Below are 22,539 nucleotides of genomic sequence, written 5' to 3'. Positions count from 1 at the left end.
CTGGGAGCAAGGCAGCAGGCAATCTGTGTAGAAGGAAACTCCATGCTATTTCTTCACTAATCCGTAAATTTTTTGCCCTGCCTCCCCTTTCCTGCCAAAGAATGGTCACTTGGCAGGTAACTGTCCATCAGCCTTGTTTACACATGGCTCAGGCATCAGCTTGCGCTTTGTCTCTGAGGAACTTATAGGTCACTCCCCAGACTTCTCAGGAAAAAACATACTTTGGTCATGATTTCAGCTTGTTTATATAGGAAGAAGTTTATAGTTTCAGATATTATGCTACTATTTTCATTTTGCCATAATAATGCTGATCAGCAAATTATGCATTTTTAAATCAGTGCATCTAAAACCGGGGGTCCTAACACAAAAGAGGGTCACAAGACTATTGTGTGTGTGGGGGGGGGGGGGGGTCATGAGATCACAAAAAATATTGCCAGGAGGAAGGGGAGCTGGGGGTACAGCAGCTCCTGCTCTCCGGCCACCAAGTTCCGAAGGCAGTACAGCCACCAGCAGCAATACAGAAGTAAGGGTGGCAATACCATGAGTATGCTCCTGTGAGCATCTACAGTAATTTGCTATCACTTCTGGGGGGGTCATCACAGCCTGAAATATTGAAACCAGTTTTAAATGATACCTTACAATGCATATTTTGTAGATTGCGAACAAAGGTGTATATTCTGTCTACACTGGGATTAGATATGGATAAGATAGGACCTGATAACATCAGTTGCCACTCCCAAGCTGCCTTTAGCATGCATGTTCTGCTAGAGCTTGGTTGATCTCCTGGCGTAACATTCTCCATCAAGGACCAGCAGCTCTGTAATTAGTTGCTGCTTCCGATCTGACCATATTTTAGTTTTAAAAAGAAAAATACTTTGACTTTCTCTTAGTTTGTGTCTGTAGCCAGAGGCTGTTTATCTCGTGAATGGGTGAGAAAATTAAGGCTGGGCTGGGTTTGATTTGTGTTATTTGTTAAGACCAGCTGTGTGTAACCCTTGTAATATGGACAATGATGGAATACGGTAATGCTGTTGTATTCAGCTTCACAATACAGCAGGGAAAATATATATATGTTGCATCTTGAGAATATTTATATTGTGTTTTGGGCCTAATCTAAATGGAGTGGGCTTTTACAAATGAAAAGGAGCATTTGATATTGCGTTCCAGTAGGAACCCTATTTGAGCATAGGAGCCCAAGATAGTTTTATGAAAGGGAGAAAATGGGAGTGTGGTGAAGTCCCACTTCGACCTTGCCATTACAGTTCAGAAAAGCTGGAATGTTTCTGTTGCCTTTCTGAATTCAGTGAAGTTTTTTCATAGATGTAAAAAACCTAAACTCTCATTGTACCTGGTTTTCATCATGAAAACTGGGTTTCTTCCCTGCTGAAGGGACTTAGGCACCAGTGAGTGCTGCGTTGTGTTACCTCCTTGCACCCCCTGCTGGTTGACTGTGCAACTGATGGCAGCCGCAGAGAGATGCAGATCTTGCCATTCTGGCTAGTGTTTAGCTGTACACGATCCCCATCCAGTGAAGAGGAAAAATCGCAAAACTGATGTGGTGACAGGAAATTGTCGATTGATGCCAGTACCTATATTCTTCTCTCATCAGTCATACTGCTACCATGGTCAAACTTTGCTGGCCAGCGATAAATGTGGGGAAGCAATCAGATCTCTGCAGGAATCAGAAAAATGTAAGTATGGATGCCACATTCTCAAATCCCTCCTGGAACATCTGCTGTCGTACTGTTTAGAGAATATTAAAAAAAATTTTAGTTTTCATAATTCAGAGTAGCTCACAAAATATCCAAATATTTGTGTTTAAAGCAAAATAAACACATTATCAAGGTTGTATTAGAGTAGGCTGTTAGGGGGCTTATTCCTTCACCTGCTTACTTCCCTGGTCCTTCTCACATGAACAGAGAGCAACAATACCCAAAGTCCAAAGGTGTAAACAATTCAATGTTTATTGGGGTGAACTTCTTCCAGCAAGCACGATTCCAGGTTCCTTCCTTAGTGTCCCCCTTCCCAGCTCTGACACCACAGAGCCTTACCTGTGTCCCTGTTCCCATTTCCCCCCTTAGCAAAACATGATTCCAATTTCCCCACCCCCATTCCCTGTTCCCATTCCCCCCTTTTCTTCCTGATTGACTGCAGACTATATCGTAAAACTTGAGTTCTTCTTATCTGTACCTTAACCAATCATTTTACTGGAATTTAACTAACCAATCCTAACATATTGTAACATGATTATTTAACCAATTATATCCCATCGCCTTAATTAGTTTACACCCAGAAAAATTAATTATACAGCACACAGAAACAATCACAGAGCCAGACAGAGATTATGCAGACAAACAATAGGGAAATGGGGACTACAGTGATAGAACAACAAAGAAAGGAGGATTTCACATCCCAGCTATTGATAAGCGAGTTCTTGCCAGACAGGATGCTATCAAACTAAGTTTCCTTTTACATCTTCTAGGCACTTCCCTTTCTCTGGAGTTGACAGTGATTTTGATTCTTTAATGCCTGGCCCTATCAGGAAATATGTCGCCATATGTCCTATGCTTTTCCAGGGATACCTGGACAGGCAGATCCCAAAAGGAAAAAAAATGGGTGGAGTGTTAGGATATAGACATTCACGCATGTCTGTAAAGGCCTGTACTCTAAGAATTTAGGTGTATTCTTATCACTTAGCTAGTTATAGAGGTATAAAAAGAGAGAATCAAAATCACTGTCAACTCCAGAGAAAGGGAAGTGCCTAGAAGATGTAAAAGGAAAAAGTTCTGTCTTACCTAATATTACAGGTTCTACCCCTCATTTTGGCCTGGGCAGACTGAGTGTGCATGGTTGTACTGAATGGCTTAATATGATGTAGTTAAAGACTGAAGTTCCTGTGAGAGGGAGTTCTGTCAGTTTGGGGAGGAGAGAGATCATCGGGAGACTCCATCAGGGGAATCCAGAGAGGAAAGAGATCTTTAGAGGATCACAGAGGACTGTGGAATGAACTGTCCATGCTAGCCAGGTGAAAAGGCCTGGATGGAGCAACCTGTATTGGGGGGAGCAGAAGCCTTAAGAGGGAAGAGACTTGAGGAAATGCCAGGCAGCAGAACCTGGGTTTGAAACAAACTATGAGCCCATTAAAAGTCTGCAGAACTCTGGTGTTGGGAAAAGACTTGTTTTAAGTTGACATTTGTACTCTGGTGTTTTAATAAACCTGACCCCAAAAAGGGATGTTGTGTGACTTGCACGACAGTCTGGGTGCAGTTATTGGAAAGTCCAAGAAAGGGAAACAGAGGCAGGGTCCAACTCCTTGTTACATCTGGTAATGCAATATTCCATTTTACCATAATGTACTTTATCCTGTTAGCCTAAAAACACCAGATAAATTGAAGCTTTTGGCAGGCATAAAAAAAGTGTCCTAAAGATGGCACCATCAGGAGCTCTTGAATTACCTGAAAATCATAGGGGAATCCCACAAAAAGTAGAAGCATGGATGAATTGCTAAGGAAGAGTTACAAAAGAATAGCACAAGCATGTAGGGACAAAATCAGAAAGGTGAAATAACAAAATGAGTTACACCTAGGAAGCGACATAAAAGGCATTAAGAAGAGGTTCTTTAAATATATTAGGAGCAAGAGAAAGATGAAGGAAAGTATAGATCCTCTACTTGGTGGGGAAGGAGAGCTAATAACTGATGCCATCAAGAAGGCTGAGGTGTTTAATGCCTATTTTGCTTTAGTCTTCACTAAAAAGGTTAATGGTGACCGGATATTCAACACAATATTAAGAACAAGGGGGAAGGAACACAAAGCAAAATAGGGAAAGAACAGGGTAAAGAATATTTAGATAAGTTAGATCAGTGGTTCTCAACCTATTTACCATTGTGGGCCGCAGCTATATGCCAGTTGGGCTGCATGTGGCCCATGGGTTGCAGGTTGAGAACCACTGAGTTAGATGTGTTCAAGTTGTCAGGGTCTGATAAAATTCATCCTAGGGTCCTTAAGGAACTAGCTGAAGCAATCTCAGAATGGAGGACAGTTGAGGTCCCGGAGGACTGGAGAAGGGCAAACATAATACCTATCTTTAAAAGGGAACAGAGTGGATCCAGGGAATTATAGAACCAGTCAGCCTAACTTCGATATCTGGAAAGATACTGGAGCAAATTATTAAGCAACCAGGTTGTAATCACCTGAAGGATAGTAGGATTATAAGAAATATGCAGCATAGATTTGTTAAGAACAAATCATTTCAAACGAACCTAATTTACTTCTTGACAGGATTACTGGCCTAGCGGATGGGGGAAGCAGTAGATGTGGTATATCTTGATTTTTAGTAAGGCTTCTGACACAGTCCCACATGACAGTCTCATAAGGAAATTAGGGAAATGTGGTCTAGATGACATTACTCTGAGGTGCATGCACAGCTGGCTGAAAGAACATACTCAGAGTGTAGTTATCAATGGTTTGCTGTCAGGCTGGGAGGGCTTATCTAGAGGGGTCCTGCAGGGGTGAGGCCTGGATCTAGTACTATCTAATACTTTCATTAATGACTTGGACAATGGAGAGGAGAATCCACTTATAAAATTTGCAGATGACATCAAACCAGCGAGGAGGAGTTAGAATTTTGGAGGACAGGATTAGAATTCGAAATGACCTTGAGAAAGTAGAGAATAGGTCTGAAATCAACAAGATGAATTTTAACAAAGACAATTGCAAAGTACTTCACTTAAGAAGGAAATGCACAATTACACAACGGGAAGTAACTGGATAGGTCATGATACTGCTGAAAAGGATCGGGGTGGGGTATAGTGGATCACAAATTGAATATGAGTCCACAGTGTGATGCAGCTGTGAAAAACGCTAATATTCTAGGGCAGGGGTGGGCAAACTTTTAGGCTCAAGGGCCGCATCAGGGTGTGAAACTGTATGGAGGGCCAGGTAGGGAAGGCTGTGCTCCCCCAAACAGCCTGGCCCCCACCCCCTATCCAAGCCCTTCCACTTCCCGCCCCCTAACTGCCCACCTCAGAACCACCGCCCCCTCCCGTTACTCCCCCCAGAAGCTCTGCCCTATCCAACTACCCCCTGTTCCCCGTCCTGACCGTGCACCCCAGAACCTCCACCCCATCCAGCTGCCCCCTAATTGCCCCCCGGGACCAGCCCCCTTACCATGCTGCTCTGAGCGGCATGTCGCCCAGCCGGAGCCAGACACGCTGCCGTGTTGCCCTGCAGGAGTGCGCAGCCCCGCTGCCCAGAGCGCTGCGTGGCTGCCGAGGAGGGCCGGGGGCTAGTCTCCCCAGTGGGGAGCTCAGGGGCCAGGCAGGACGGTCCTGCAGGCTGGATGTGGGCCGTAGTTTGCCCACCTCTGTTCTAGGGTGAATTAACAGGAGTATCTTTTGTAAGACAAGGAGTTAATTGTCCTGCTCTATTCAGCACTGGTGCAGCCTCAGCTGTGTCCAGTTCTGGGCGCCACGCTGAAGGAAAGATGGGAACAAATTGAAGAGACTCTAGAGGAAAGCAACAAAAATGATAAGGTTTAGGAAGCGTTAAAACACTGGGCATGTTTAGTCTTCAGAAAGGAAGACTGAGGGGGGCAGAGAGGGACCTGATAATTGACTTCAAATATGTTGACTATTATAAAGAGGACTGTGAGCAATTGCTCTCCATGTCCACAGAAGCTAGGACAGGAACTGTAATGGTCTCTCGATACAAATTAAGACTTAGAATTTTTTTCCTTAATATCTAACCTAACTATAAGGGTAGTTCAGCTTTGGAATAGGCTTTCAAGGGAGGTTGTGGTATCCCCATCACTGGAGGTTTTTAAGAACAGGCTGGACAGGTACCTGTCAGGGATGGTCTAGGTTTACTAAGTCCTTCTACAGCGTAGGGGGTTGGATTTGATGACTTCCCAAGGTCCCTTCCAGCCCTACGTTTCTATGAACTTAAATATTTGTATCAAGGGACTAATGGTAATATAAAATTTGAGTTAATACTCAATCATATAAATGAAGATATTATCTAAGCTCCCATGGCTGGAGAGCGCAATTATTTTACTTGATCTTGTTCCTAAAGTTGCTATTATAGATGTCTGTAACCTCATGTCTACACAGGGATAAAAGACCTGTAGCATGGCCATGGCCAGCCTTGAATCACGGGGCTTGGGCTGCAGAGCTAAAAATACTGTCAATATTCGGGCTCGGACTGCAGAGTCCCAGCTGAGCCCGCAGGTTCAGCAATTTTTCAGCCCTGGAACCTGAGCACTGCAAGCCTGAGTCAGCTGACCCGGGCCAGGCACGGGTTTTTTTATTCCTGTGTAGACATACCCTTATTCCCCTATTCCCACCATTCCTCACGGTCTGCTGGCTTTCCTCAGGACCATTCCTGACTGCAACTTGTATCTGGGTTTACTTCTGGTGCAGCTTTCTCATCTAGGTGATCCAGGGTAGGTACTGTTTCCTTCCCAATGACTATACCCCAGTAACTTTACCACAGTGCAATTGACGATTCAAATGGAGTAACTTTAAAATTAGAGGAAAATCAGTTGAAAAGTCTATATAACATATCTTGTCTTACACTTGGCAAGAGTTAAACTAGGTAGGTTCACTTTGGATTAGCTTTATTAAAGTAAGTCTTGCATTTCTAGAGAGTACACCCCCCCCACCCCCCTCCAAAACAGGCTACGCAGACAAAAGGGTCATAGAAAAGCATCCTTCTTGAAGTTTTCCCTTGGTCCTTCAGGGCACAACTGTACATTTCAGGCTTCTTTCATGTGCTTAGCTTATCATCATACCAAACACCCACAGTGGTGTTCCCCTTAGTCTGTCCCTGAATTCTTTCAGGACTGTGTTCAGTTCCGTAGCTATGTAGTTCCAGTTCTTGTTTTACGGTCCCACTTCTACTTGTCTCTGCAAATAAGAATACTTGTCTGTCCTCCCCACCCAAAAAGTTGTCTACCTCTTTTACTGACTATACTGATGTTTTGGCCATGGTTGGAGGAGTCACCCTGAAACCAGCTGCTTCTGCTTTATCTAATCAGAATCCTGGAGGGATTACTGGATCTGTTCTTATCTCTTACTTGAATTGTAAGTACAGTTTTATGCCAATTGTAACTTTTTCACATTCCTTTCTTGTGAAGTTTTTGTCAAGGCTGAAGCGCTATGCAAAGAATATGGTGAAACCAAAGGGCCTGGGACTACTGCCAAACCCTCTGGCCACCTCTTCTTTAGGAAACTAGGAAGTCTGGTTAAGAATACCCTAGAAAAATGCCAGAGAGAAAATGGATTCATGTAAGTATATGTTTCCTACTTGTTTTTTTTTTTAAAATCCTTCATTTATTATTATTTTTTAAGGTTAGATTGTTCTTTGTAAAGTTTACAATCTTGCCCTTACTAAAGAATTTGCTTCAGTGTGTTAAAGAAACTGGAAGAGTGTCTACGTTCTGCATGTGTATGTAATATAAGTAAACTTTGAATCTTGTCTTTGCTTGTGGCTTTCCTAAACTTAACCATTGTTTTTATAGGACCTAAATAAAAACCTATATTTGTACTTTTCTTTGCTGGCATTTCTAAAGTTAATCTATAATATTGCCTGAGCTGTGTGGCCTTGCTAATTGCCAAGTGCACCAAGTAACTATGGTAAATGCGGCATTCAGGTAACTGATTTATCAGCTTACTCTTGAAGGGACATCAACTTTTAAATCTAGTGAGTTCAGAATAGTTACAAGAACTACACCAGCCCCTGAATCCCCTTGCCAATCATAGAACACAAGTGGTGTCAAATAACACAATAAACTAAAAAGAGAGAAATTTATTTTGCTAATCTTCAGTTACATGGATTGTATTTCTGACTTGTAACAGTAGTATATAAAGAGATTCATAGAAGTCTGATGGCATGTCCCTTCAACAAAACACACAGTCAGATGCCCAGGGCCTGTTCCCTGAGATGTTGTTTATGCCATACTGCTGACAGAGCAATAGCACAGAACTCTGCTTGAGCATAAACACGATATGTGTTGAGCATAAGGTAAGTGGCAGTTTCTATTGTGTGATGTGGCTTTGCAAAAGATTTTGATATAAAATACTGTGTTTCAGGTTTTGTAATCTAGCAGGGCTCTCTGGTGGTTGCAGTGTTGCCAGCATCAGTGCATGCTGGCATGCCAAACATCTGACTTCAGGGAGATTGAGGAAAATGGTTGCATCTGCCTCTTCCCCTTTCTCCTATAGCGTTTTAAGTATCTGTAAATTGAAACATCATTTATCTCCGCTTCCACCAAAACAAAGGGGAGAAAACCAATCTGTTACCAGATGGAAATGACTAAAGTAGCCACTGGGGAGGAGGAAGCACAAATGGGAAACTGTCTGTCTGTTCTTGTGAAGCATCAGGGAAACCTGCTGAACTGAATGCCTTTTCATAATACCAGCATTAAGATTCTTAAATAAAATGGGACCACTTCAGCAGTAATAGTGTGATGCCTTTGGGAGTGGCCAGATTACTCCCAAAAGTGAAGAAAGATAAACTAACTGCAAATCTTTGTTTTCTGTGTGTTTAAAATATTAAATTCTGTCTTAGTTACTTTCAGAAAGTGCCACCCGAGGCTCCTCAGCTGGAGCTGAAGGCGAACTATGGCCTGGTAGAGCCCATCCTTTTTGAATTTCCTGCCTTGCATGCACACTGGACCCCTGAAACACTGGCTGCATTTGATCTCACCAAGAGGCCAAAGGATGACAGTGTAAGAATATTTTACTTAACATTGTTCCTCCTCTCCCTCCCATCAGCTTTATCCCGCACATAGTAGAGAGTTGGCATGCTGCTTTTCCACCACTGCCCTCTGCTGCTCAATAGAGCAAACACAGAGGAAGGATGGTCTTGAGGTGTAGGCTCTATGCAGGGGAATTGGGAAACCTGGGTTCTATTCTTGGTTCTACTATGTGACTAGGCAAGTCACTGAACCTCTCTGTGCCATAGCGTCCCCAGCGGTGAATCTGAAGTAATGCTGTCACACCTCAGGGGTGTTGAGTTTAAATTCAGTGAAGTTGGTGAGGTACTGAGGTACTATAGAAGCTAATGCCATGGGACAGTGTAATGTAATTAAATAAATAAACATTGTATACGTGAGCACAGAATGTTAATGCATCTGCTTTTAGTAGCTTGAGGTATTGCTAAAGAGCATTATAGGACAATATCTTTCTGCCAGTCCTTACTATTTTGCCTTTTTATAGCACTCTTCATTTGAGGCTTCATTTAAGCTTTGTCACTCCCCTGTGAGGTAGAGATAGATGGTGGAATTCTCCCTTCAAAAAAGGCACACATTGAGTCAGTCATAGGTCAACAATCCAAGCTCCCAGCACCTTCTCTCCTCATGGAACAATTTCTGTTAGTCCAGAAGCTACATTGTTTCCTAGTTGTCTTTGGCTCATATAATGACATTTACCTTCTTTGTAAAGCACTTTGTCTCTGAATGAAAAGTGCTAGATAGGACTTAAGTGGTGGTATTATTATTCTGCCTGTCTCCATTTCTTAAGGTAGAATTTAAGGGTCATGTCATTAAGAAGGCAATGGCCTTCAAACTCACTGCAGCTGTACTTCTAAAGTAGGTGCAGTAAGTTGGATGAACTTAGTTTAGTCCAGTCTCTGCTTTCCATTTCAAGCCATCATAAAATACAGCAGATTTAACATTTTTGTGTTGGAGAAGCCAGAAAGCCCTGAGCTGAGAGAATAGAGAAGACTAGTGGACAATTTATATCTAAACTCTGCATGGTCTTGCTGCTGAAACCTATAATATGGACATTGTGTGAAACCCATGACTCTTTTAATTAATCTTTTTCAAACTCTTTTCTTGTCTGCAGGCTAAACCAAAACCAGAGGAAGAAGTGAAACCTATGAAAGAACCAGATATAAAGCCTCAAAAAGACAGTGGATGCCAGATCTCTTAAACACCATAAGTGCTTTGAATTCCTTCTACAAGTTGTATTTAATGAACTCTGGGGCTTTCATTTCAGATCCCCTTTTCTAATTCTTCTTAATCCTAAAGTTTAATTTTACTGATTTATGTTTAGTAAAAGTCTCTTAATTGAGAATGTGGCTGGATTTATAAATGAAATTATTTATAGCCGTGCGCTTTTTTTTTTTGTTTGTTTTAGTTGGGACCTCAGAATGAGCTCATGCTTATAGAAAGTGTTTTAAGTTTACGTGGTGGTTCTCAGGCTAGCTTCTATACAGAGAACAGCATACTGAAGTTAGTATTTCCCACCATAGGAAAGGGTGGTAAAGTTAAGGATATGGTTTCTTTCCATGAGATTTAATTCTTTACATACTACTTAGTGTCAAGTGCCCAGAACAAAAGAGATACAAATGGAAATTTGCCAGAAGCAATCTTCTAGTCATGGTTGTTCCAAAGGCTTAAAACCCTGACTCATTCCCATTCTCTTGTTTCTGATAAATAAGAAAAGTAATTCTCATTTGGGCTTTATCCATGTGAAAACTTCTATAGTGAAGTCACTATACTTCAGAAGCAGAATTTCTCCATAATCCAAATGCAGTTTATAGGCAGTTGAAACAACTGGACACTCCATTCTACTTCACTTTAAATCAGGTTTCCCTATACCCAAGTTCATAGTAACCTGCTTCCGCTGAAGCTTGTTTATTTTATCCAACTGCTTACTTTTAAGCCTTTTAATCTCAAACTGGGAGTCTTCTGGTGGCATGGGAGAATTAGGCAGCAAGTAAGTGGAAAAAAATCTTAAAATGAATATATCATGGTGTCAGACTTCCAGACTTTTTCCGAATTTAATACTGTGCAAGGTCCAGAATGATTGATTGAATTATGGGTACTTAAAATTCAGTGGCTTCATAGAACTCGGATGAATGCATTTAGCTGTAATTAATGTGCTGTATTTTCAGTTGGGTAATACCTGCTCTGTCAATGGTGTCATAAACAATGAGTATTGCTGGTGTTTTAGCCCAAAGGAGACCCATCTCTAGATCTCCTTTTTCTCAAACATAAATGGCATCTTCTCCCAGCTTCTGTAATGGCTATCTGAAAACAGCACCTTGATAAAGAGCAGTTGTGGAAAAAATGATCCCAGGCAAGACTGAGGCTGATTGGAAGAGGGAAGTGCTCTGCAGAACTTGTTCTTTCTATAACTTTCCCCACTGTTGAGGACTTATGCTCTCAGACAAGTTAGTTTGCAGCCTTGGTGTCCTATGGGCATTCAGCAGTAATGTGTTCAATACAACTGTGACAACAAAAACGTCTATTTTCATTTGTAACTGGTCAGAAGATTCTGGCACACACAGCTAGTCACAGTGATCCTTGTGTGTATGTATGTCTTCCAGGCTTGAGCTTTGCAAGTCATTACACCTAGGAATGAAGCTACACACCTTGAAAAAGCCTCAGCTGATGATAAACACAGCAACCCATATGGTTAGCATCGCAGGTTACAAGGAAAGTATGCTCCAGTGCTCTGCTGTCTCCATTCAGTACAGAGTCCAGTTCAATGACTCTGTCTTGATATTAAAAATTTTCTGTGGAACTGGATGTAGCTACCTGGCAGATCGTGACTTTCCACAACAGCTGGAGCAAAGAAGCTGCTGGCCAATAATAGGCAATTTATGAAGTTGGGGAACTGAACTGGACCAGGCAGCTCATTGCTACAAGACATATGAATGATTGTGGTGCTAACCAGTATGGACAGATCAGATGCAAAACTCTTTTCAGTTTCATAGAATATCAGGGTTGGAAGGGACCTCAGGAGGTCATCTAGTCCAACCCCCTGCTCAAAGCAGGACCAATCCCCAATTTTTGCCGCAGATCCCTAAATGGCCTCCTCAAGGATTGAACTCACAACCCTGGGTTTAGCAGGCCAATGCTCAAACCAGTGAGCTATCCCTCCCCCCTTTACCTTTCTCCTAAGAAGTTCAATACACATGTCCCTATAAATTAATCAAACTATTTCTCCCATGGGTTGTGAAGGACAAGATCATTTCTATCTTTAACTATTTGAGGTGTTTAGATGTTTGGGGAGGGGGGCAGGGCTGAAAGTACCTGGATAGATATTTCTCTCTCAAAACTTCTCCACTTTTCTTTTCTTTTTTTTTTTTTCTTGTTGCATCCCAAGTTTTGAAGGAAGGGAGCTGAGTATGTTTGGCCAAAGTTTCGCCAAGTGTTGATTTACTGATGAGAAACTTCTGGTCTCCTGCATAATTATAGGAGCCGTTTTAGGATCTCCCACACTGGTAGTGGTGATGGAGTTGAAGGTGGAGGATGGGGGTAGGAAGTAGAACAAATATGTGGTGGTGCCAAAAATTCAATTATTTTAAAGTATATTCTATCCTTACAATTACGTGGCTTTCATTTTACTGAAGGATAAGCTGATTAGCTCCATGCTCCCAGTCCTAAATTTGCAGTATGTACTGTTACTCTTTTTTATTCTTAATAACCTGTATGAGGCATTTTTCTACTGACAATTTTCTCCTCTAATCAAAGTTAAGATTTAATAAAACACAGTTTTCTCTTAATCCCTGCTGCTGACTATTGCACAGATTCGCCTAACTGTTTTTAGTTTCTTGCACGTGTGTTCATGATTTGTACCTGCTTTGGTGCATTTGACCATGTGTGTGCTGTAGCATATACATTTTTTCCTAAAATCCAAATCTATAGTTTTTGTGTAACCATTGTCCAGATCTTCCCCCAAAAACCTTCCAAAAGCTTATTTTATGAACTTGCATATTTACTGGCATTTGGACCCTGGCATTGTATTATCCCCTACTTTCTGGAACTAAGTGGCTTGTTTGATTGAAATTCACTGTAAATGTTTGCTGGCTGTGTACAACTCAAGTGTTAGATAGTGGCATTACATAAGCCAGGCTGTAACCTTGTGCTGGTCCCAGGCTGTAGCTGTTTTCAGTAACCACAAGACGAGTAGCTTTAAAAACTGATTAAAGGAATGAGTTTGTGCTCTTAAACTTTGTTGCTTCTCAAGACTTACTTTTGTTTACTTGTATTTTAAAGCCTATGGTATGTAGTGAGTAGTCTTGCTTGTGGGCAAGGAATATATGCAGTGTTATAGCCATGTCAGTCCTGGGATAATGAGACAAGGTGAGTGAGGTAATAGTGTTTACTGGACCATCTTCTATTGGTGAGAGAGACAAAGCTTTTGAGCTTACACAGAGCTCTTCTTCAGAACTGGGAAAGTAAGTGTCACAATGCTGTGACACTCTTAGTACCTTTCCCAGCCTGAAGAGCTCTGTGTAGCTTGAAAGCTTGTCTCTCTCACCAACAGAAGTTGGTCCAATAAAAGATCTTACCTCACCCACCTTGGCAAGGAATATAGACATTTTAGTCTGAAAATAAGTAGAGGATGCTATTCTGTAATGGGTGATCCTTTTGAGTTGTTATGAAGCGGGGAGATATTGTTAAGGTATTTAAATAGACACTCCATTCTTTGAGTTAACTATTCCATTTGCTCAAGCATTTAGAAAGTCTAATTGGGGGGCTTCAATCGGTCTGCACATACGTGTATATAATACGTTTCCTTCTGCTAAGATTTCCTTTAGTAATTTTTTAAAAGATAATGTATTTCATAAGGTGACTTTTTAATATTTATTAACATCAGCATTAGTAGGCCTCTGCTTTCTTACAATGAGGACGTGGTTTTAGTGATGGCCTCTGTGGGTGCAATTTTACTTTTAGTTACACCCAGAAAAAAAAATTGATGTAAACATCTGATGTCTGACTCGATACTTGTGCTCGCACTTCACAGTGGAGGCAAAATTTGCAGCCACAAAGAAGTCGGACACTAGAGTACTAGCTGAACATCAGGGTCTGTTTTTGTCCTTTTAAAATATTTAACATGAGGGCTCATAATAGCTTAATAATTAAAGCAAGACATGTCCTTTAATAGGAAAATATTCTAAACTCGTTTAATACACTTATGATGTGTCTTACTCCATGGTCCATGTTATTAGGTTAATATGAAATGTAATCATTTAGCACGTAACACTCTGTACAGCCAAAGGACTAAATCAGGTCCTTGAATGTGCGTGCCCATCTCTCATGGGCTTCTGTTGGAGTCTTGTATGTGCATCCAAGTACAGGATTTCGTCCATTTATGTATTTAGTATGACTAATTGGCTGATATACCATGACAATACAATATCTGTGCATTGTCTAGGAAAGCAAGCAGACACTTGTTTATGTACAGTATTGTATAGCCAACTTTGCACTTTAGAAATCTAATCATTCATTTTCATTACTGTACAATGTGCTTGTAAATACGCCTTTATTTTTGTTTCTGTTGTTTCTGTTGTACTGATTGCTGCAGTCTGATACTAGTGAGATTTCATGGGAAAACATTAAAATTGTATTGTCCATTGTATGTATAAAATAAACTGTTAATGCAATTCTTGATATGCTTCTTCATTTCTTAACAGGCACAAATGTACATTGCATGCTTTCCAAATTCCACACTTGATTTTTTTTTTTTTTTTTTTTTTTCCCCCCCAGTTCTGGTGCCAGCAGTGGTGAAAGCAGAAAAGTTGTAAGGATCTAACTCAGCATTTGGACTAGGATGTTAAAGTTCCTGATTAGGCTCTCAGGTTCTTACATAGCACTGATACTGAAGTGTGTCTCGGAAGCAGACAAGGTTCCAGGTTGCCTTTTATTAATCATGACACTAATGTCCTACATGACTTGGACTGTTCAGATCCTTTACACAGTAGGTTATTGGGAACCATTCTAGCGAGGTGCTTTGAAGATGTAATCTCACCCAATTCCTGGTCTGCATCCAAATGGAGTCTGTGCTTTTGATGTGGTCATATCTAGAGCCTTCTCCCAAGATCACGAAGACCCAGTTCGGTTACTACCCAAAGTTATTGTCCTGTTTTCCTTTTTCAATTCTGAGTTGGGGGGCGGGGGAGAGAGCAGAGGTTTATATGCTTTTAACATTATTACCTGCTACCTCCTGACCTATGTTAATATGGCTCATGGGGGATCTGGAGGAAGACTTTGCCCCTCTACGCTGGAGGATATTTGTGGTGATACCAAACATGGGGCTAGAAGGAATCTAAAATCTCTGAAGCTGAAGAGTTAACATAGATCCTGCTAATGCTTATTTCTTGCATTTCTACTCTGTCCCTAATGATTTGCCTTGCTGGAGGGAAATGCCAACATGAGGGGTTTTGGCATTGAAAGAACAGGATGAGAAACTTTTACGGAACATAAATTCAAGATGACTCTTAGCCTACAGGTACTGTGCAAAGCCCCTATCTTTCAGTACTCATCTTGAGATTATTCATGCCATTTTCCTTTTTTGGTGTAAGTAGCTTACAATAGCCTCTAGGCTATATTCTGATTTCACGTAGTCCCTCTCAGTGCCAGTCATGCTCTTGAGAATGTCTGTCTGCAGATTCCATCTGAGGGACCCAAGACTGTGGTCTTTCATGTGTACAATCTCTTCCCTGCTTGATATTAGTACCTTCAGGGGCTATGACCTAATATTTGAGGTGAGAGACTCACTGGTTGATCTCTGAATAGAGTAAATTGAGGAAAGAGTGGGGTACTTCACTTTTAAAACAAACAAAAAAACTTATCAACCGCATATTTGGTCTGAAAATTATGACTGCACACTCTAGAACACGGAGTAGTTTATCATTTTTATTCTAACTTTTGTCCATCTAAAACCTGTCCCTTTTTTGGCTTTGCTTTTCAAATTTTAATTTTAGTAGTAGAGAATATTTCTCTTTGAATAAGTTAAAATGAGAATTATTATTGAATTTGCACTAAATTGAAAATATACAGAACATTCTTAACACACTGAGAAGATAAAGAATGCCATGTGCATATGCCTAACTGATCAGGTGATTTGGTACTTCACTGTTGCTATTGGGCAGGTTACATAAGTAGGTACCTGGAGCAGGGGAAGAAATTGTACTTCCTAACTAGGAGTAGGCCTGGTTTCACCCACATCTGTAGCCTCTTCTGTTGTTCCAATACCAAAGATGCCAGATAGGTTGCATTGATCTGTTTTATTAATTTCCTTTGATGATTGGCTAGTTCTGCTAAGAAGTTATTTAACAGTTGCTGATATATGGGCCTATTCCTCCAAACTGCCAGTAGGTGTCATACCAGTTGCAGGAAATATTTGTTTGCAGGTGCGTGTTAGGTTCCTTCACTTTGCTGGAAAAAGTAAATATTATACCTGTGACTTAGCCTTAGTAAAGTCAAAGTTCACTTCATAAATGAAGCAAAAACCAAGGGAAGCAGAATGCTGAAAAATGTCTTCAAGAAATGTGATATGCTTTAAAAACAACCAACTTGCAGGGTTTTCAACGTGCCCCCCTGGAGTATCTACTTGCAATGTCTATGTCTGTGCCCACATTCCTTTTGCCACCCCAACCAGTCATCTTAACTCTGCTGAACATGCAAATAAAAAGGTCCTGCCCACAATTCAAACACAGCCCAGTCCTTTCAGATAGTTGCATCCTGGAGCACTGTGTTTACCTTTCTTGACTTGCCTCCAGATCTGAGCTCTGCAAATGCTACAGAGACGTTTTTTTTTTTTTTCCCCCCATGCACAAATTACATACATGATCAAGTGTCATCGTTCTAGGTTTTTTCCCTTACTTGTCTTGGAAACAACTTAATCAGTTTTTGCACAACTTCTTCAAGTGATGGAAGATACCAGAGAGATTCTGCAGGTGAATTTGCTTTTGATTTGTTGTTGGCTAGAGATTTCTCACATTTATATATTTCAGCAATGTATTTGATCCCACCAATGTTCTCCTTCAAACATAAGGAGAACACTGTAAACTAATATTTATTGTCTTTGGAATGTTAAAGTAATGATCTTATTGTCTTGTTTATGACTGATTCTAAATTGATTAGTGAAATGGAATGGGGAAAACATAGTAGCAAATAGCATATATAACTTTTCCTATTTGACTTTAAAGTAAGATTTTGAAGAATGCTATATATTTGAACGGAAAATATCAAAGAAATTAAATATAAAATTATGGTACACCATTGGGCTAAGAGCATAAATAGTTTAAGAAATTTATTATCTTAAGGGTTTCTCCATAGTTACTGGATACCTATTTGCCTTCTTAACTCTAGATTATATTTTATATAGCTGTTAGAAATTTGAAATTATGAAAGGATTAAACTTTTAAAAGATGTATGCATTGTCCATTTTGCTGTAGTCCTAACAGAGACAAAACCCAAAGAGGCCCAAGTTAAGCAATTTAAAAGGCAAATGCTAATAAACATGGGGCAAAAGGGGAAAAAAAAAAAACACTAATTGTGGAAAAAGGAAATCATGATTCTCCCCCATTGGATCTGCGTCCATTTAAATGGAAGCTCTTTGGGGCGGGGGGGGGGGAACCTGTCATCCCTATTTGCGAAGCCCTCTGTGCACTTTTTGGTGCTATATAAATAGTATTGCCTTGTTATTCAATTGCACAGTAGTAAGCTACAAATTGTTCATTTAGGCTGTGATCTTGCAAAGTTCATTTAGGCTGAGCGCCATTCATGTCTACATGTTGCAGGATTTAGCCTTTCTGACTCTTTCTTTGTTTTTTGCTGTTTTGAAGTGTCTCATATTAGATCGTAGTAGTATACTCTGAGCCAATGACAGAAAACATGCACAGACGTTTGAAGACCAATGGAAGAGCTGTTTGAGACACCAACAATTGTACCTGTTCTTGTAAGAGTTGGAAGCACCATCATGACACAGGCCAGGTTTCTGTAGCTCTGGCTATGCCCTGGGCCTCTTCTTCCCAAAACTGAACTATGCAGGGCTCTTTATACCTTTTGAGGGTTTAAATAAGATTCTCAAACCCAGTCCTGATATTCCTTAGCCTAAGAGTTAAGGTGAAGCTGAACACTATGCAGTCCATTGTCCATTCAGTGTACTAACAGGGCACTCCTGGCGGGTGTTTTCTGTTGAGCAGGAGGATGGCTTCCAGCACAATGAGATGGAGGATAAAGACGGGGGAGAAACAAGGTCTCCCAGGAGGATCGTTTACTTTGCCAGTGGTGAAACCATGGAAGAGTACAGTACAGAAGAAGAAGAAGAGGAGCAGCAGCAGCCACTTGACACAGTAAGCCCCATTATTGGCTTTTAGGAAACTCTGGGGAAATTGGAAGAAGGGAGGAGTGTTTCTGCTCTATGCACATTAGAGAACACTGCACCCTTCACAGCCATAATAGCTAACTCTGTAGATGATCACTTACCTCTTTTCCCACCCCCCCTGTAAATATTGTGACTTCTCTAACCAGTCACAGAACAGATTTAGTACAATTTGGATAGCAACAGTACAAGCTTCTTCAAGTTCTCCGGCTAACGTGTTTTATTCCTGATGGCCACGGGACTGACTGCTGAGGAGAGAGTAGTGGTTAAGCAGATCAAAATAGGATCTATTGCTATACCCCTACCTAATGATAGCTTCATCTTGTGGTGAGAAGATGCAGCAAGGCGACGAGAAGAAACCTACACAAAAGGAATTCATGTCCCAAAGCAAAAACATGCAGGAGCATGTCCCCTGGTGCTCCGTGACCCATTCCTAAATGCCATATGTCTGTTTCCTCATCTCTAAAATGAGAACAAGACTGAGGGCTAGTCTACATGGGGACACCTGGGGAAAGTTAAGACTAATTAAACCCTTGTCTGGACACTGCTTCAGAAGAAAAGTGGCCTTAGGGCATGTCTACACTAAAAACTCTTAAGTCGACTTATAGGTATATATATTTTACTGTGGTGGTTCATGTCCACCCTACCCTCCTTAAGTCGGTGGTGCACACCCTCACCAGGAGCACTTCCACCGACCACTAAGGGCAGTGTGGGGAGTTGAGAGCCAAGGCTCTCAGCTCTGCTCACAGCTCTCCGCCAGGAGCCCAGCTGCCCCACAGGCTCCCCGCTCCCTCTGGCTGCGCGCCCTTCCGCCCAGTTCTCTGTTCCCTGCTTGGAACCTGGCTGCTCCCCCCATCCCCCCAGCTCTCATCGCTCTGCCAGGAGCCCACCCAGGCTCTTGCCTCCCAGCTGCGAGCTGGGACCCCAGGAGCAGCCTGGCTTGGAGTGTGGATCCTGGGTAGCAGCCCAGCTGGAAGCAGAAAACCAGGAGCACAAGGGGCAGCCCAGCTTGGAGTGGGGAGCCCAGGCAGTGGGCAGCAGCTTAGCTGGGAGGACTTTCTTGTCAATGTCACAACTCCAGCAAGGAGCCATGAAATTGACAAGAAAGCCAGCCAAGGGCTGATGTAAGTAACACACTGTCTACAAAACACTATCGCCCTAACTACACCTACATAAGCCCTACACCTCTCGTGGAGGTGGAGTTATGTTGGTGTAGTAGGGCACTTACACCACTTACAATTTAATTGTGGATTTTTCACACCTCAGACCAATGAAGTTATATTGACCTAATTTCTGAATGTACACAAGGCCTTAGTTAATTTGTCTTAATTCATCCCCATGTAGACAAACCCTAAGTTACTGACCGCGCAGGGATACAGTGAGGATAAGTAATGTTTGTAAACATCTCTGAAAATGTAAAGCATTATATTGTGTTAGGTATTGACATTTACATGTATCTATTTCTGTCCAAAATCTCTAAATAATTTTAGTATTTTGGCCTGATCCTGCAAATACTTAAACCTGTGAACAACTTTATTCACATGAAGTTCAAAGTTCCTCAGAGGTTTATGTATTTTGCAGGATTGGACCCTTTGTGTTCTATTGTATATGTGTTCCTTATGTTCATTGTACTGATGTTTCTTGTTGGCTTGGTAAATGAGACTGGTATCCCTAGTTTAAATAGACAGAGACTTGCTGTAAATCAGCTGAGACTAGCTAGCTTGAACAGCACCCTGTGTAAAGACTGAAGTAAAGAAAACAATTAGCTTTCTCCCCTACACCATGGAAGATCCTTGCATACGGCAAATATTATGGGTCAAATTAATCTCTGGTACAAGCCCATGGATTAGTTCAGCTCTGTATGTCTAAAATGAAAGTTTTCCTTTTGTTCTTGTTTTGTAGTCCAAACTCTCCTGGGGGCTCTATCTGCGGCTGTGGGCAGTTCGAATCGCAACAACTTCACTTTTTAGTAGGTATATTTTTTCTTGCATCAATGGGAGAGTTATTTTACATTAGTTGAATATAATTACTGTTCAATATTATTAAGATATAAGATCATCACCAGAATTGTTTCCTTCATCTTATTTGTTTTATGTCTTCTCAAAACTGGGTGTTGCTATTCTATTAAAAAAAAAAACACTCTATTATATATATTTTATAATATATTAAATAAAATATGATATTTTCCTTCAAGGAGATAGACATCTAGGTAACACTATTAAATATGAAATACTTCAGGTTAGATTATTTGAGATCAGGCCATCCATTGTCATTTAAAAAAAAAAACAGTTTCTTATAGCAACAAGAAAGAAACTCCCACCAATGTGGGGACTGCCTCAGCATGCTTAAAGGAGCAACCTGAATTCAGTGGCAAGAGCTTGATGGCTGTACCAGTATGTCATGATCTGGCTATGCAGTCTTGGGGACTCTGACTTTTGTACTACGAACGCATCTAGCACAACGTGCCATGCTGCAGCTACTGAAGAAAAGCAGGTTTCATTGGCAATAACCTCCACGGCAGATGATTTCCAGTGGGTCTGCTGACATGAAGCTGGTCTCACTTTCATTCAGCCCTATAATACTAAATCAGTTTTTCATTGTCACAGTGATGGGTTTAACCAATACTAGTCTCTGTATATGTCATTTTAGTTGGCAGATGCTAGGTATCCTTTTCATTTCTAGTGTGACAGTATATCAAATACTGCATCCAAAATAACTACCTTAAAAGAACATTAGTTTCAAAGTCAAGCGGTCAAAAACTAGGAAATGCCCGAATTAAGGGTGCCTGAGCAATTTTAATTTAGCCGCCTTGTGCACAGGAATTATGATATAATCTTCTTAATTATATGATCACATACTACTTTTCCCCCCAAACCCTTATTCAATACACATGTGGGGTGGTGCTCACTGAATGGTTAGCTATTCAGTATCTGATTTTATCCTTCTCATTCCATGTGTGGCTCCATGTATTATTTACTGCACACCATCAAAACCCTAGAATTATTTATTTCTTCTTGAGCGTCTCTATGATGATGTCATCATAGTACTGTCTTCGGAGTGTTTCACAAACACAATGGCGTTATTTTCACAACACCATTCTGTGGTATGGGGATATTACCTCCCTTTTGCACTTTGGGAACTGATACACAGAAATTAGAGCCAAAATTGTCAAGTGTCAACTAATTTTGGGTGCCTTATTTGAGATGCTGTAGCGGGGCAGGACTCACCCCTGCAGCGCCTCCTGCTGGTCATCCAGGGAATTAGCATTTCCAGCCTCCAGAGTGCCCTCTGCAGGCCAGTGTCCTGCTTGCCGCTGGGCCCCCAAGTCCCTCCCAGTGCCCCTTTACTCAGGGGTTCTGCCCGCCGCAGGAACCCCAAACCCACTATCCCCATCTCGCCTCAGTGGCTACTGCCAGTCACCATCTAGCCCTTGCTCCCTGGGGCGGACTGCAGTATAATTGCCACTCATTATCGGCAAGGAGGGTCTGGACCTGCTGCTTCTGCCTACCCTTGGGCTGCCCTCTGCAACCCCAGTACCCTTTTCCTAGGCCTTCATCAAGGCCCGCAGCCTCGGGGTTTTCCAGGCCAGAGCTCTCCAGCTCCTCTGGCCTTCCCCCAGCACTGCTCCACTTTAGGTACCCTGCTCAGCTCCGAGCAGTCAGGCCTCTCCCTCTCAACATCTAGAAAGAGACTGTGTCCTTCCGGCCTACTGCCCTCTTATAAAGGCCAGCTGGGCCTTGATTGGGGCGTGGCCGCAGCTGTGGCTGTTTTCCCAATCAGCCGAGGCTTGCTGCTTTCCCTAGCAGCAGCCCTCTCGCAGCCTCAGCTCTCTCGCAGGGCTGATTTCAAGCACCCTGCTCCAGATGCATATGGGTTTTTTTGTAAGTACATAGCATATTAAGGTGCTTAATGCTCTAAGCAAAGCTCCCACTGACTTCTGTGGAAGCTGTGAGGTCAACATTTCTACAGTTCAGATCCCACGTGTGTCAACCTGGGACTCAGAAAATGAGATGTGTGCACACAGTGGCCACCTGTGAAAACTTTTGTTATTGCCCGACGCCACATAGGAACTTTGCGGCAGAGGCTGGGATCAAATCCTTTTCTCCGGGGCAGCATTCAACTATCTTAATCATGACACCATCTTTTCTATTCCTGCAGTCCCTGCCTCATTCACTGCACGCTTTCCAAATTCTGCAACAAATGAGGAAGCGATCCTGCAGACAACAATCTCCTTCACTGCGTAATCATGATCCATTCCCAGGATCCATTCACAGTCTGTCCTGTGTCCCAAATGAGGCAAAGGTCCTGTGGAAAAAAGTGATAATTAAAGACTACCACAATGCATATATACAAGGCAATCTTAATTCTGGCCTCTCTTGATTTTGGCACCTTAATGTTCTTTTAACTTAATTTTT

At 41.7% G+C, this 22,539-nt stretch overlaps 2 protein-coding genes and 1 long non-coding RNA gene across 9 annotated transcripts in view; 2 read left to right on the top strand and 1 right to left on the bottom strand.

Moving 5' to 3' along the window:
* Positions 1-14,399, top strand: part of BROX (BRO1 domain and CAAX motif containing) — a 28,375-nt gene extending 13,976 nt beyond the window's left edge. For all 7 annotated transcript variants that reach the window (XM_037895670.2, XM_043543614.1, XM_043543613.1 and 4 more), the window contains exons 10-13: positions 1,610-1,691; positions 7,135-7,285; positions 8,568-8,727; positions 9,845-14,399. In XM_037895670.2, coding sequence (XP_037751598.1) covers positions 1,610-1,691; positions 7,135-7,285; positions 8,568-8,727; positions 9,845-9,931 — 480 coding nt within the window. In that variant the 3' untranslated portion in view covers positions 9,932-14,399. The remainder of the gene's footprint in view (positions 1-1,609; positions 1,692-7,134; positions 7,286-8,567; positions 8,728-9,844) is intronic.
* Positions 14,400-14,546: 147 nt separating this feature from the next.
* Positions 14,547-22,539, top strand: part of FAM177B (family with sequence similarity 177 member B) — a 13,762-nt gene continuing 5,769 nt past the window's right edge. Inside the window, exons 1-3 of the mRNA XM_007070447.3 lie at positions 14,547-16,694; positions 17,943-18,095; positions 20,027-20,093. Coding sequence (XP_007070509.3) covers positions 16,668-16,694; positions 17,943-18,095; positions 20,027-20,093 — 247 coding nt within the window. The 5' untranslated portion in view covers positions 14,547-16,667. The remainder of the gene's footprint in view (positions 16,695-17,942; positions 18,096-20,026; positions 20,094-22,539) is intronic.
* Positions 22,362-22,539, bottom strand: part of LOC122465177 — a 24,039-nt gene continuing 23,861 nt past the window's right edge. Inside the window, exon 6 of the long non-coding RNA XR_006289807.1 lies at positions 22,362-22,429. This is a non-coding gene — a long non-coding RNA (uncharacterized LOC122465177). The remainder of the gene's footprint in view (positions 22,430-22,539) is intronic.

The sequence above is a fragment of the Chelonia mydas genome, chromosome 3 (genome assembly GCF_015237465.2).
Source record: "Chelonia mydas isolate rCheMyd1 chromosome 3, rCheMyd1.pri.v2, whole genome shotgun sequence".
NCBI classification, from domain to species: Eukaryota; Metazoa; Chordata; order Testudines; family Cheloniidae; genus Chelonia; species Chelonia mydas.
Note: the sequence above shows the minus strand (reverse complement) of the source record. Positions and strands in the feature narration are given on the sequence as shown.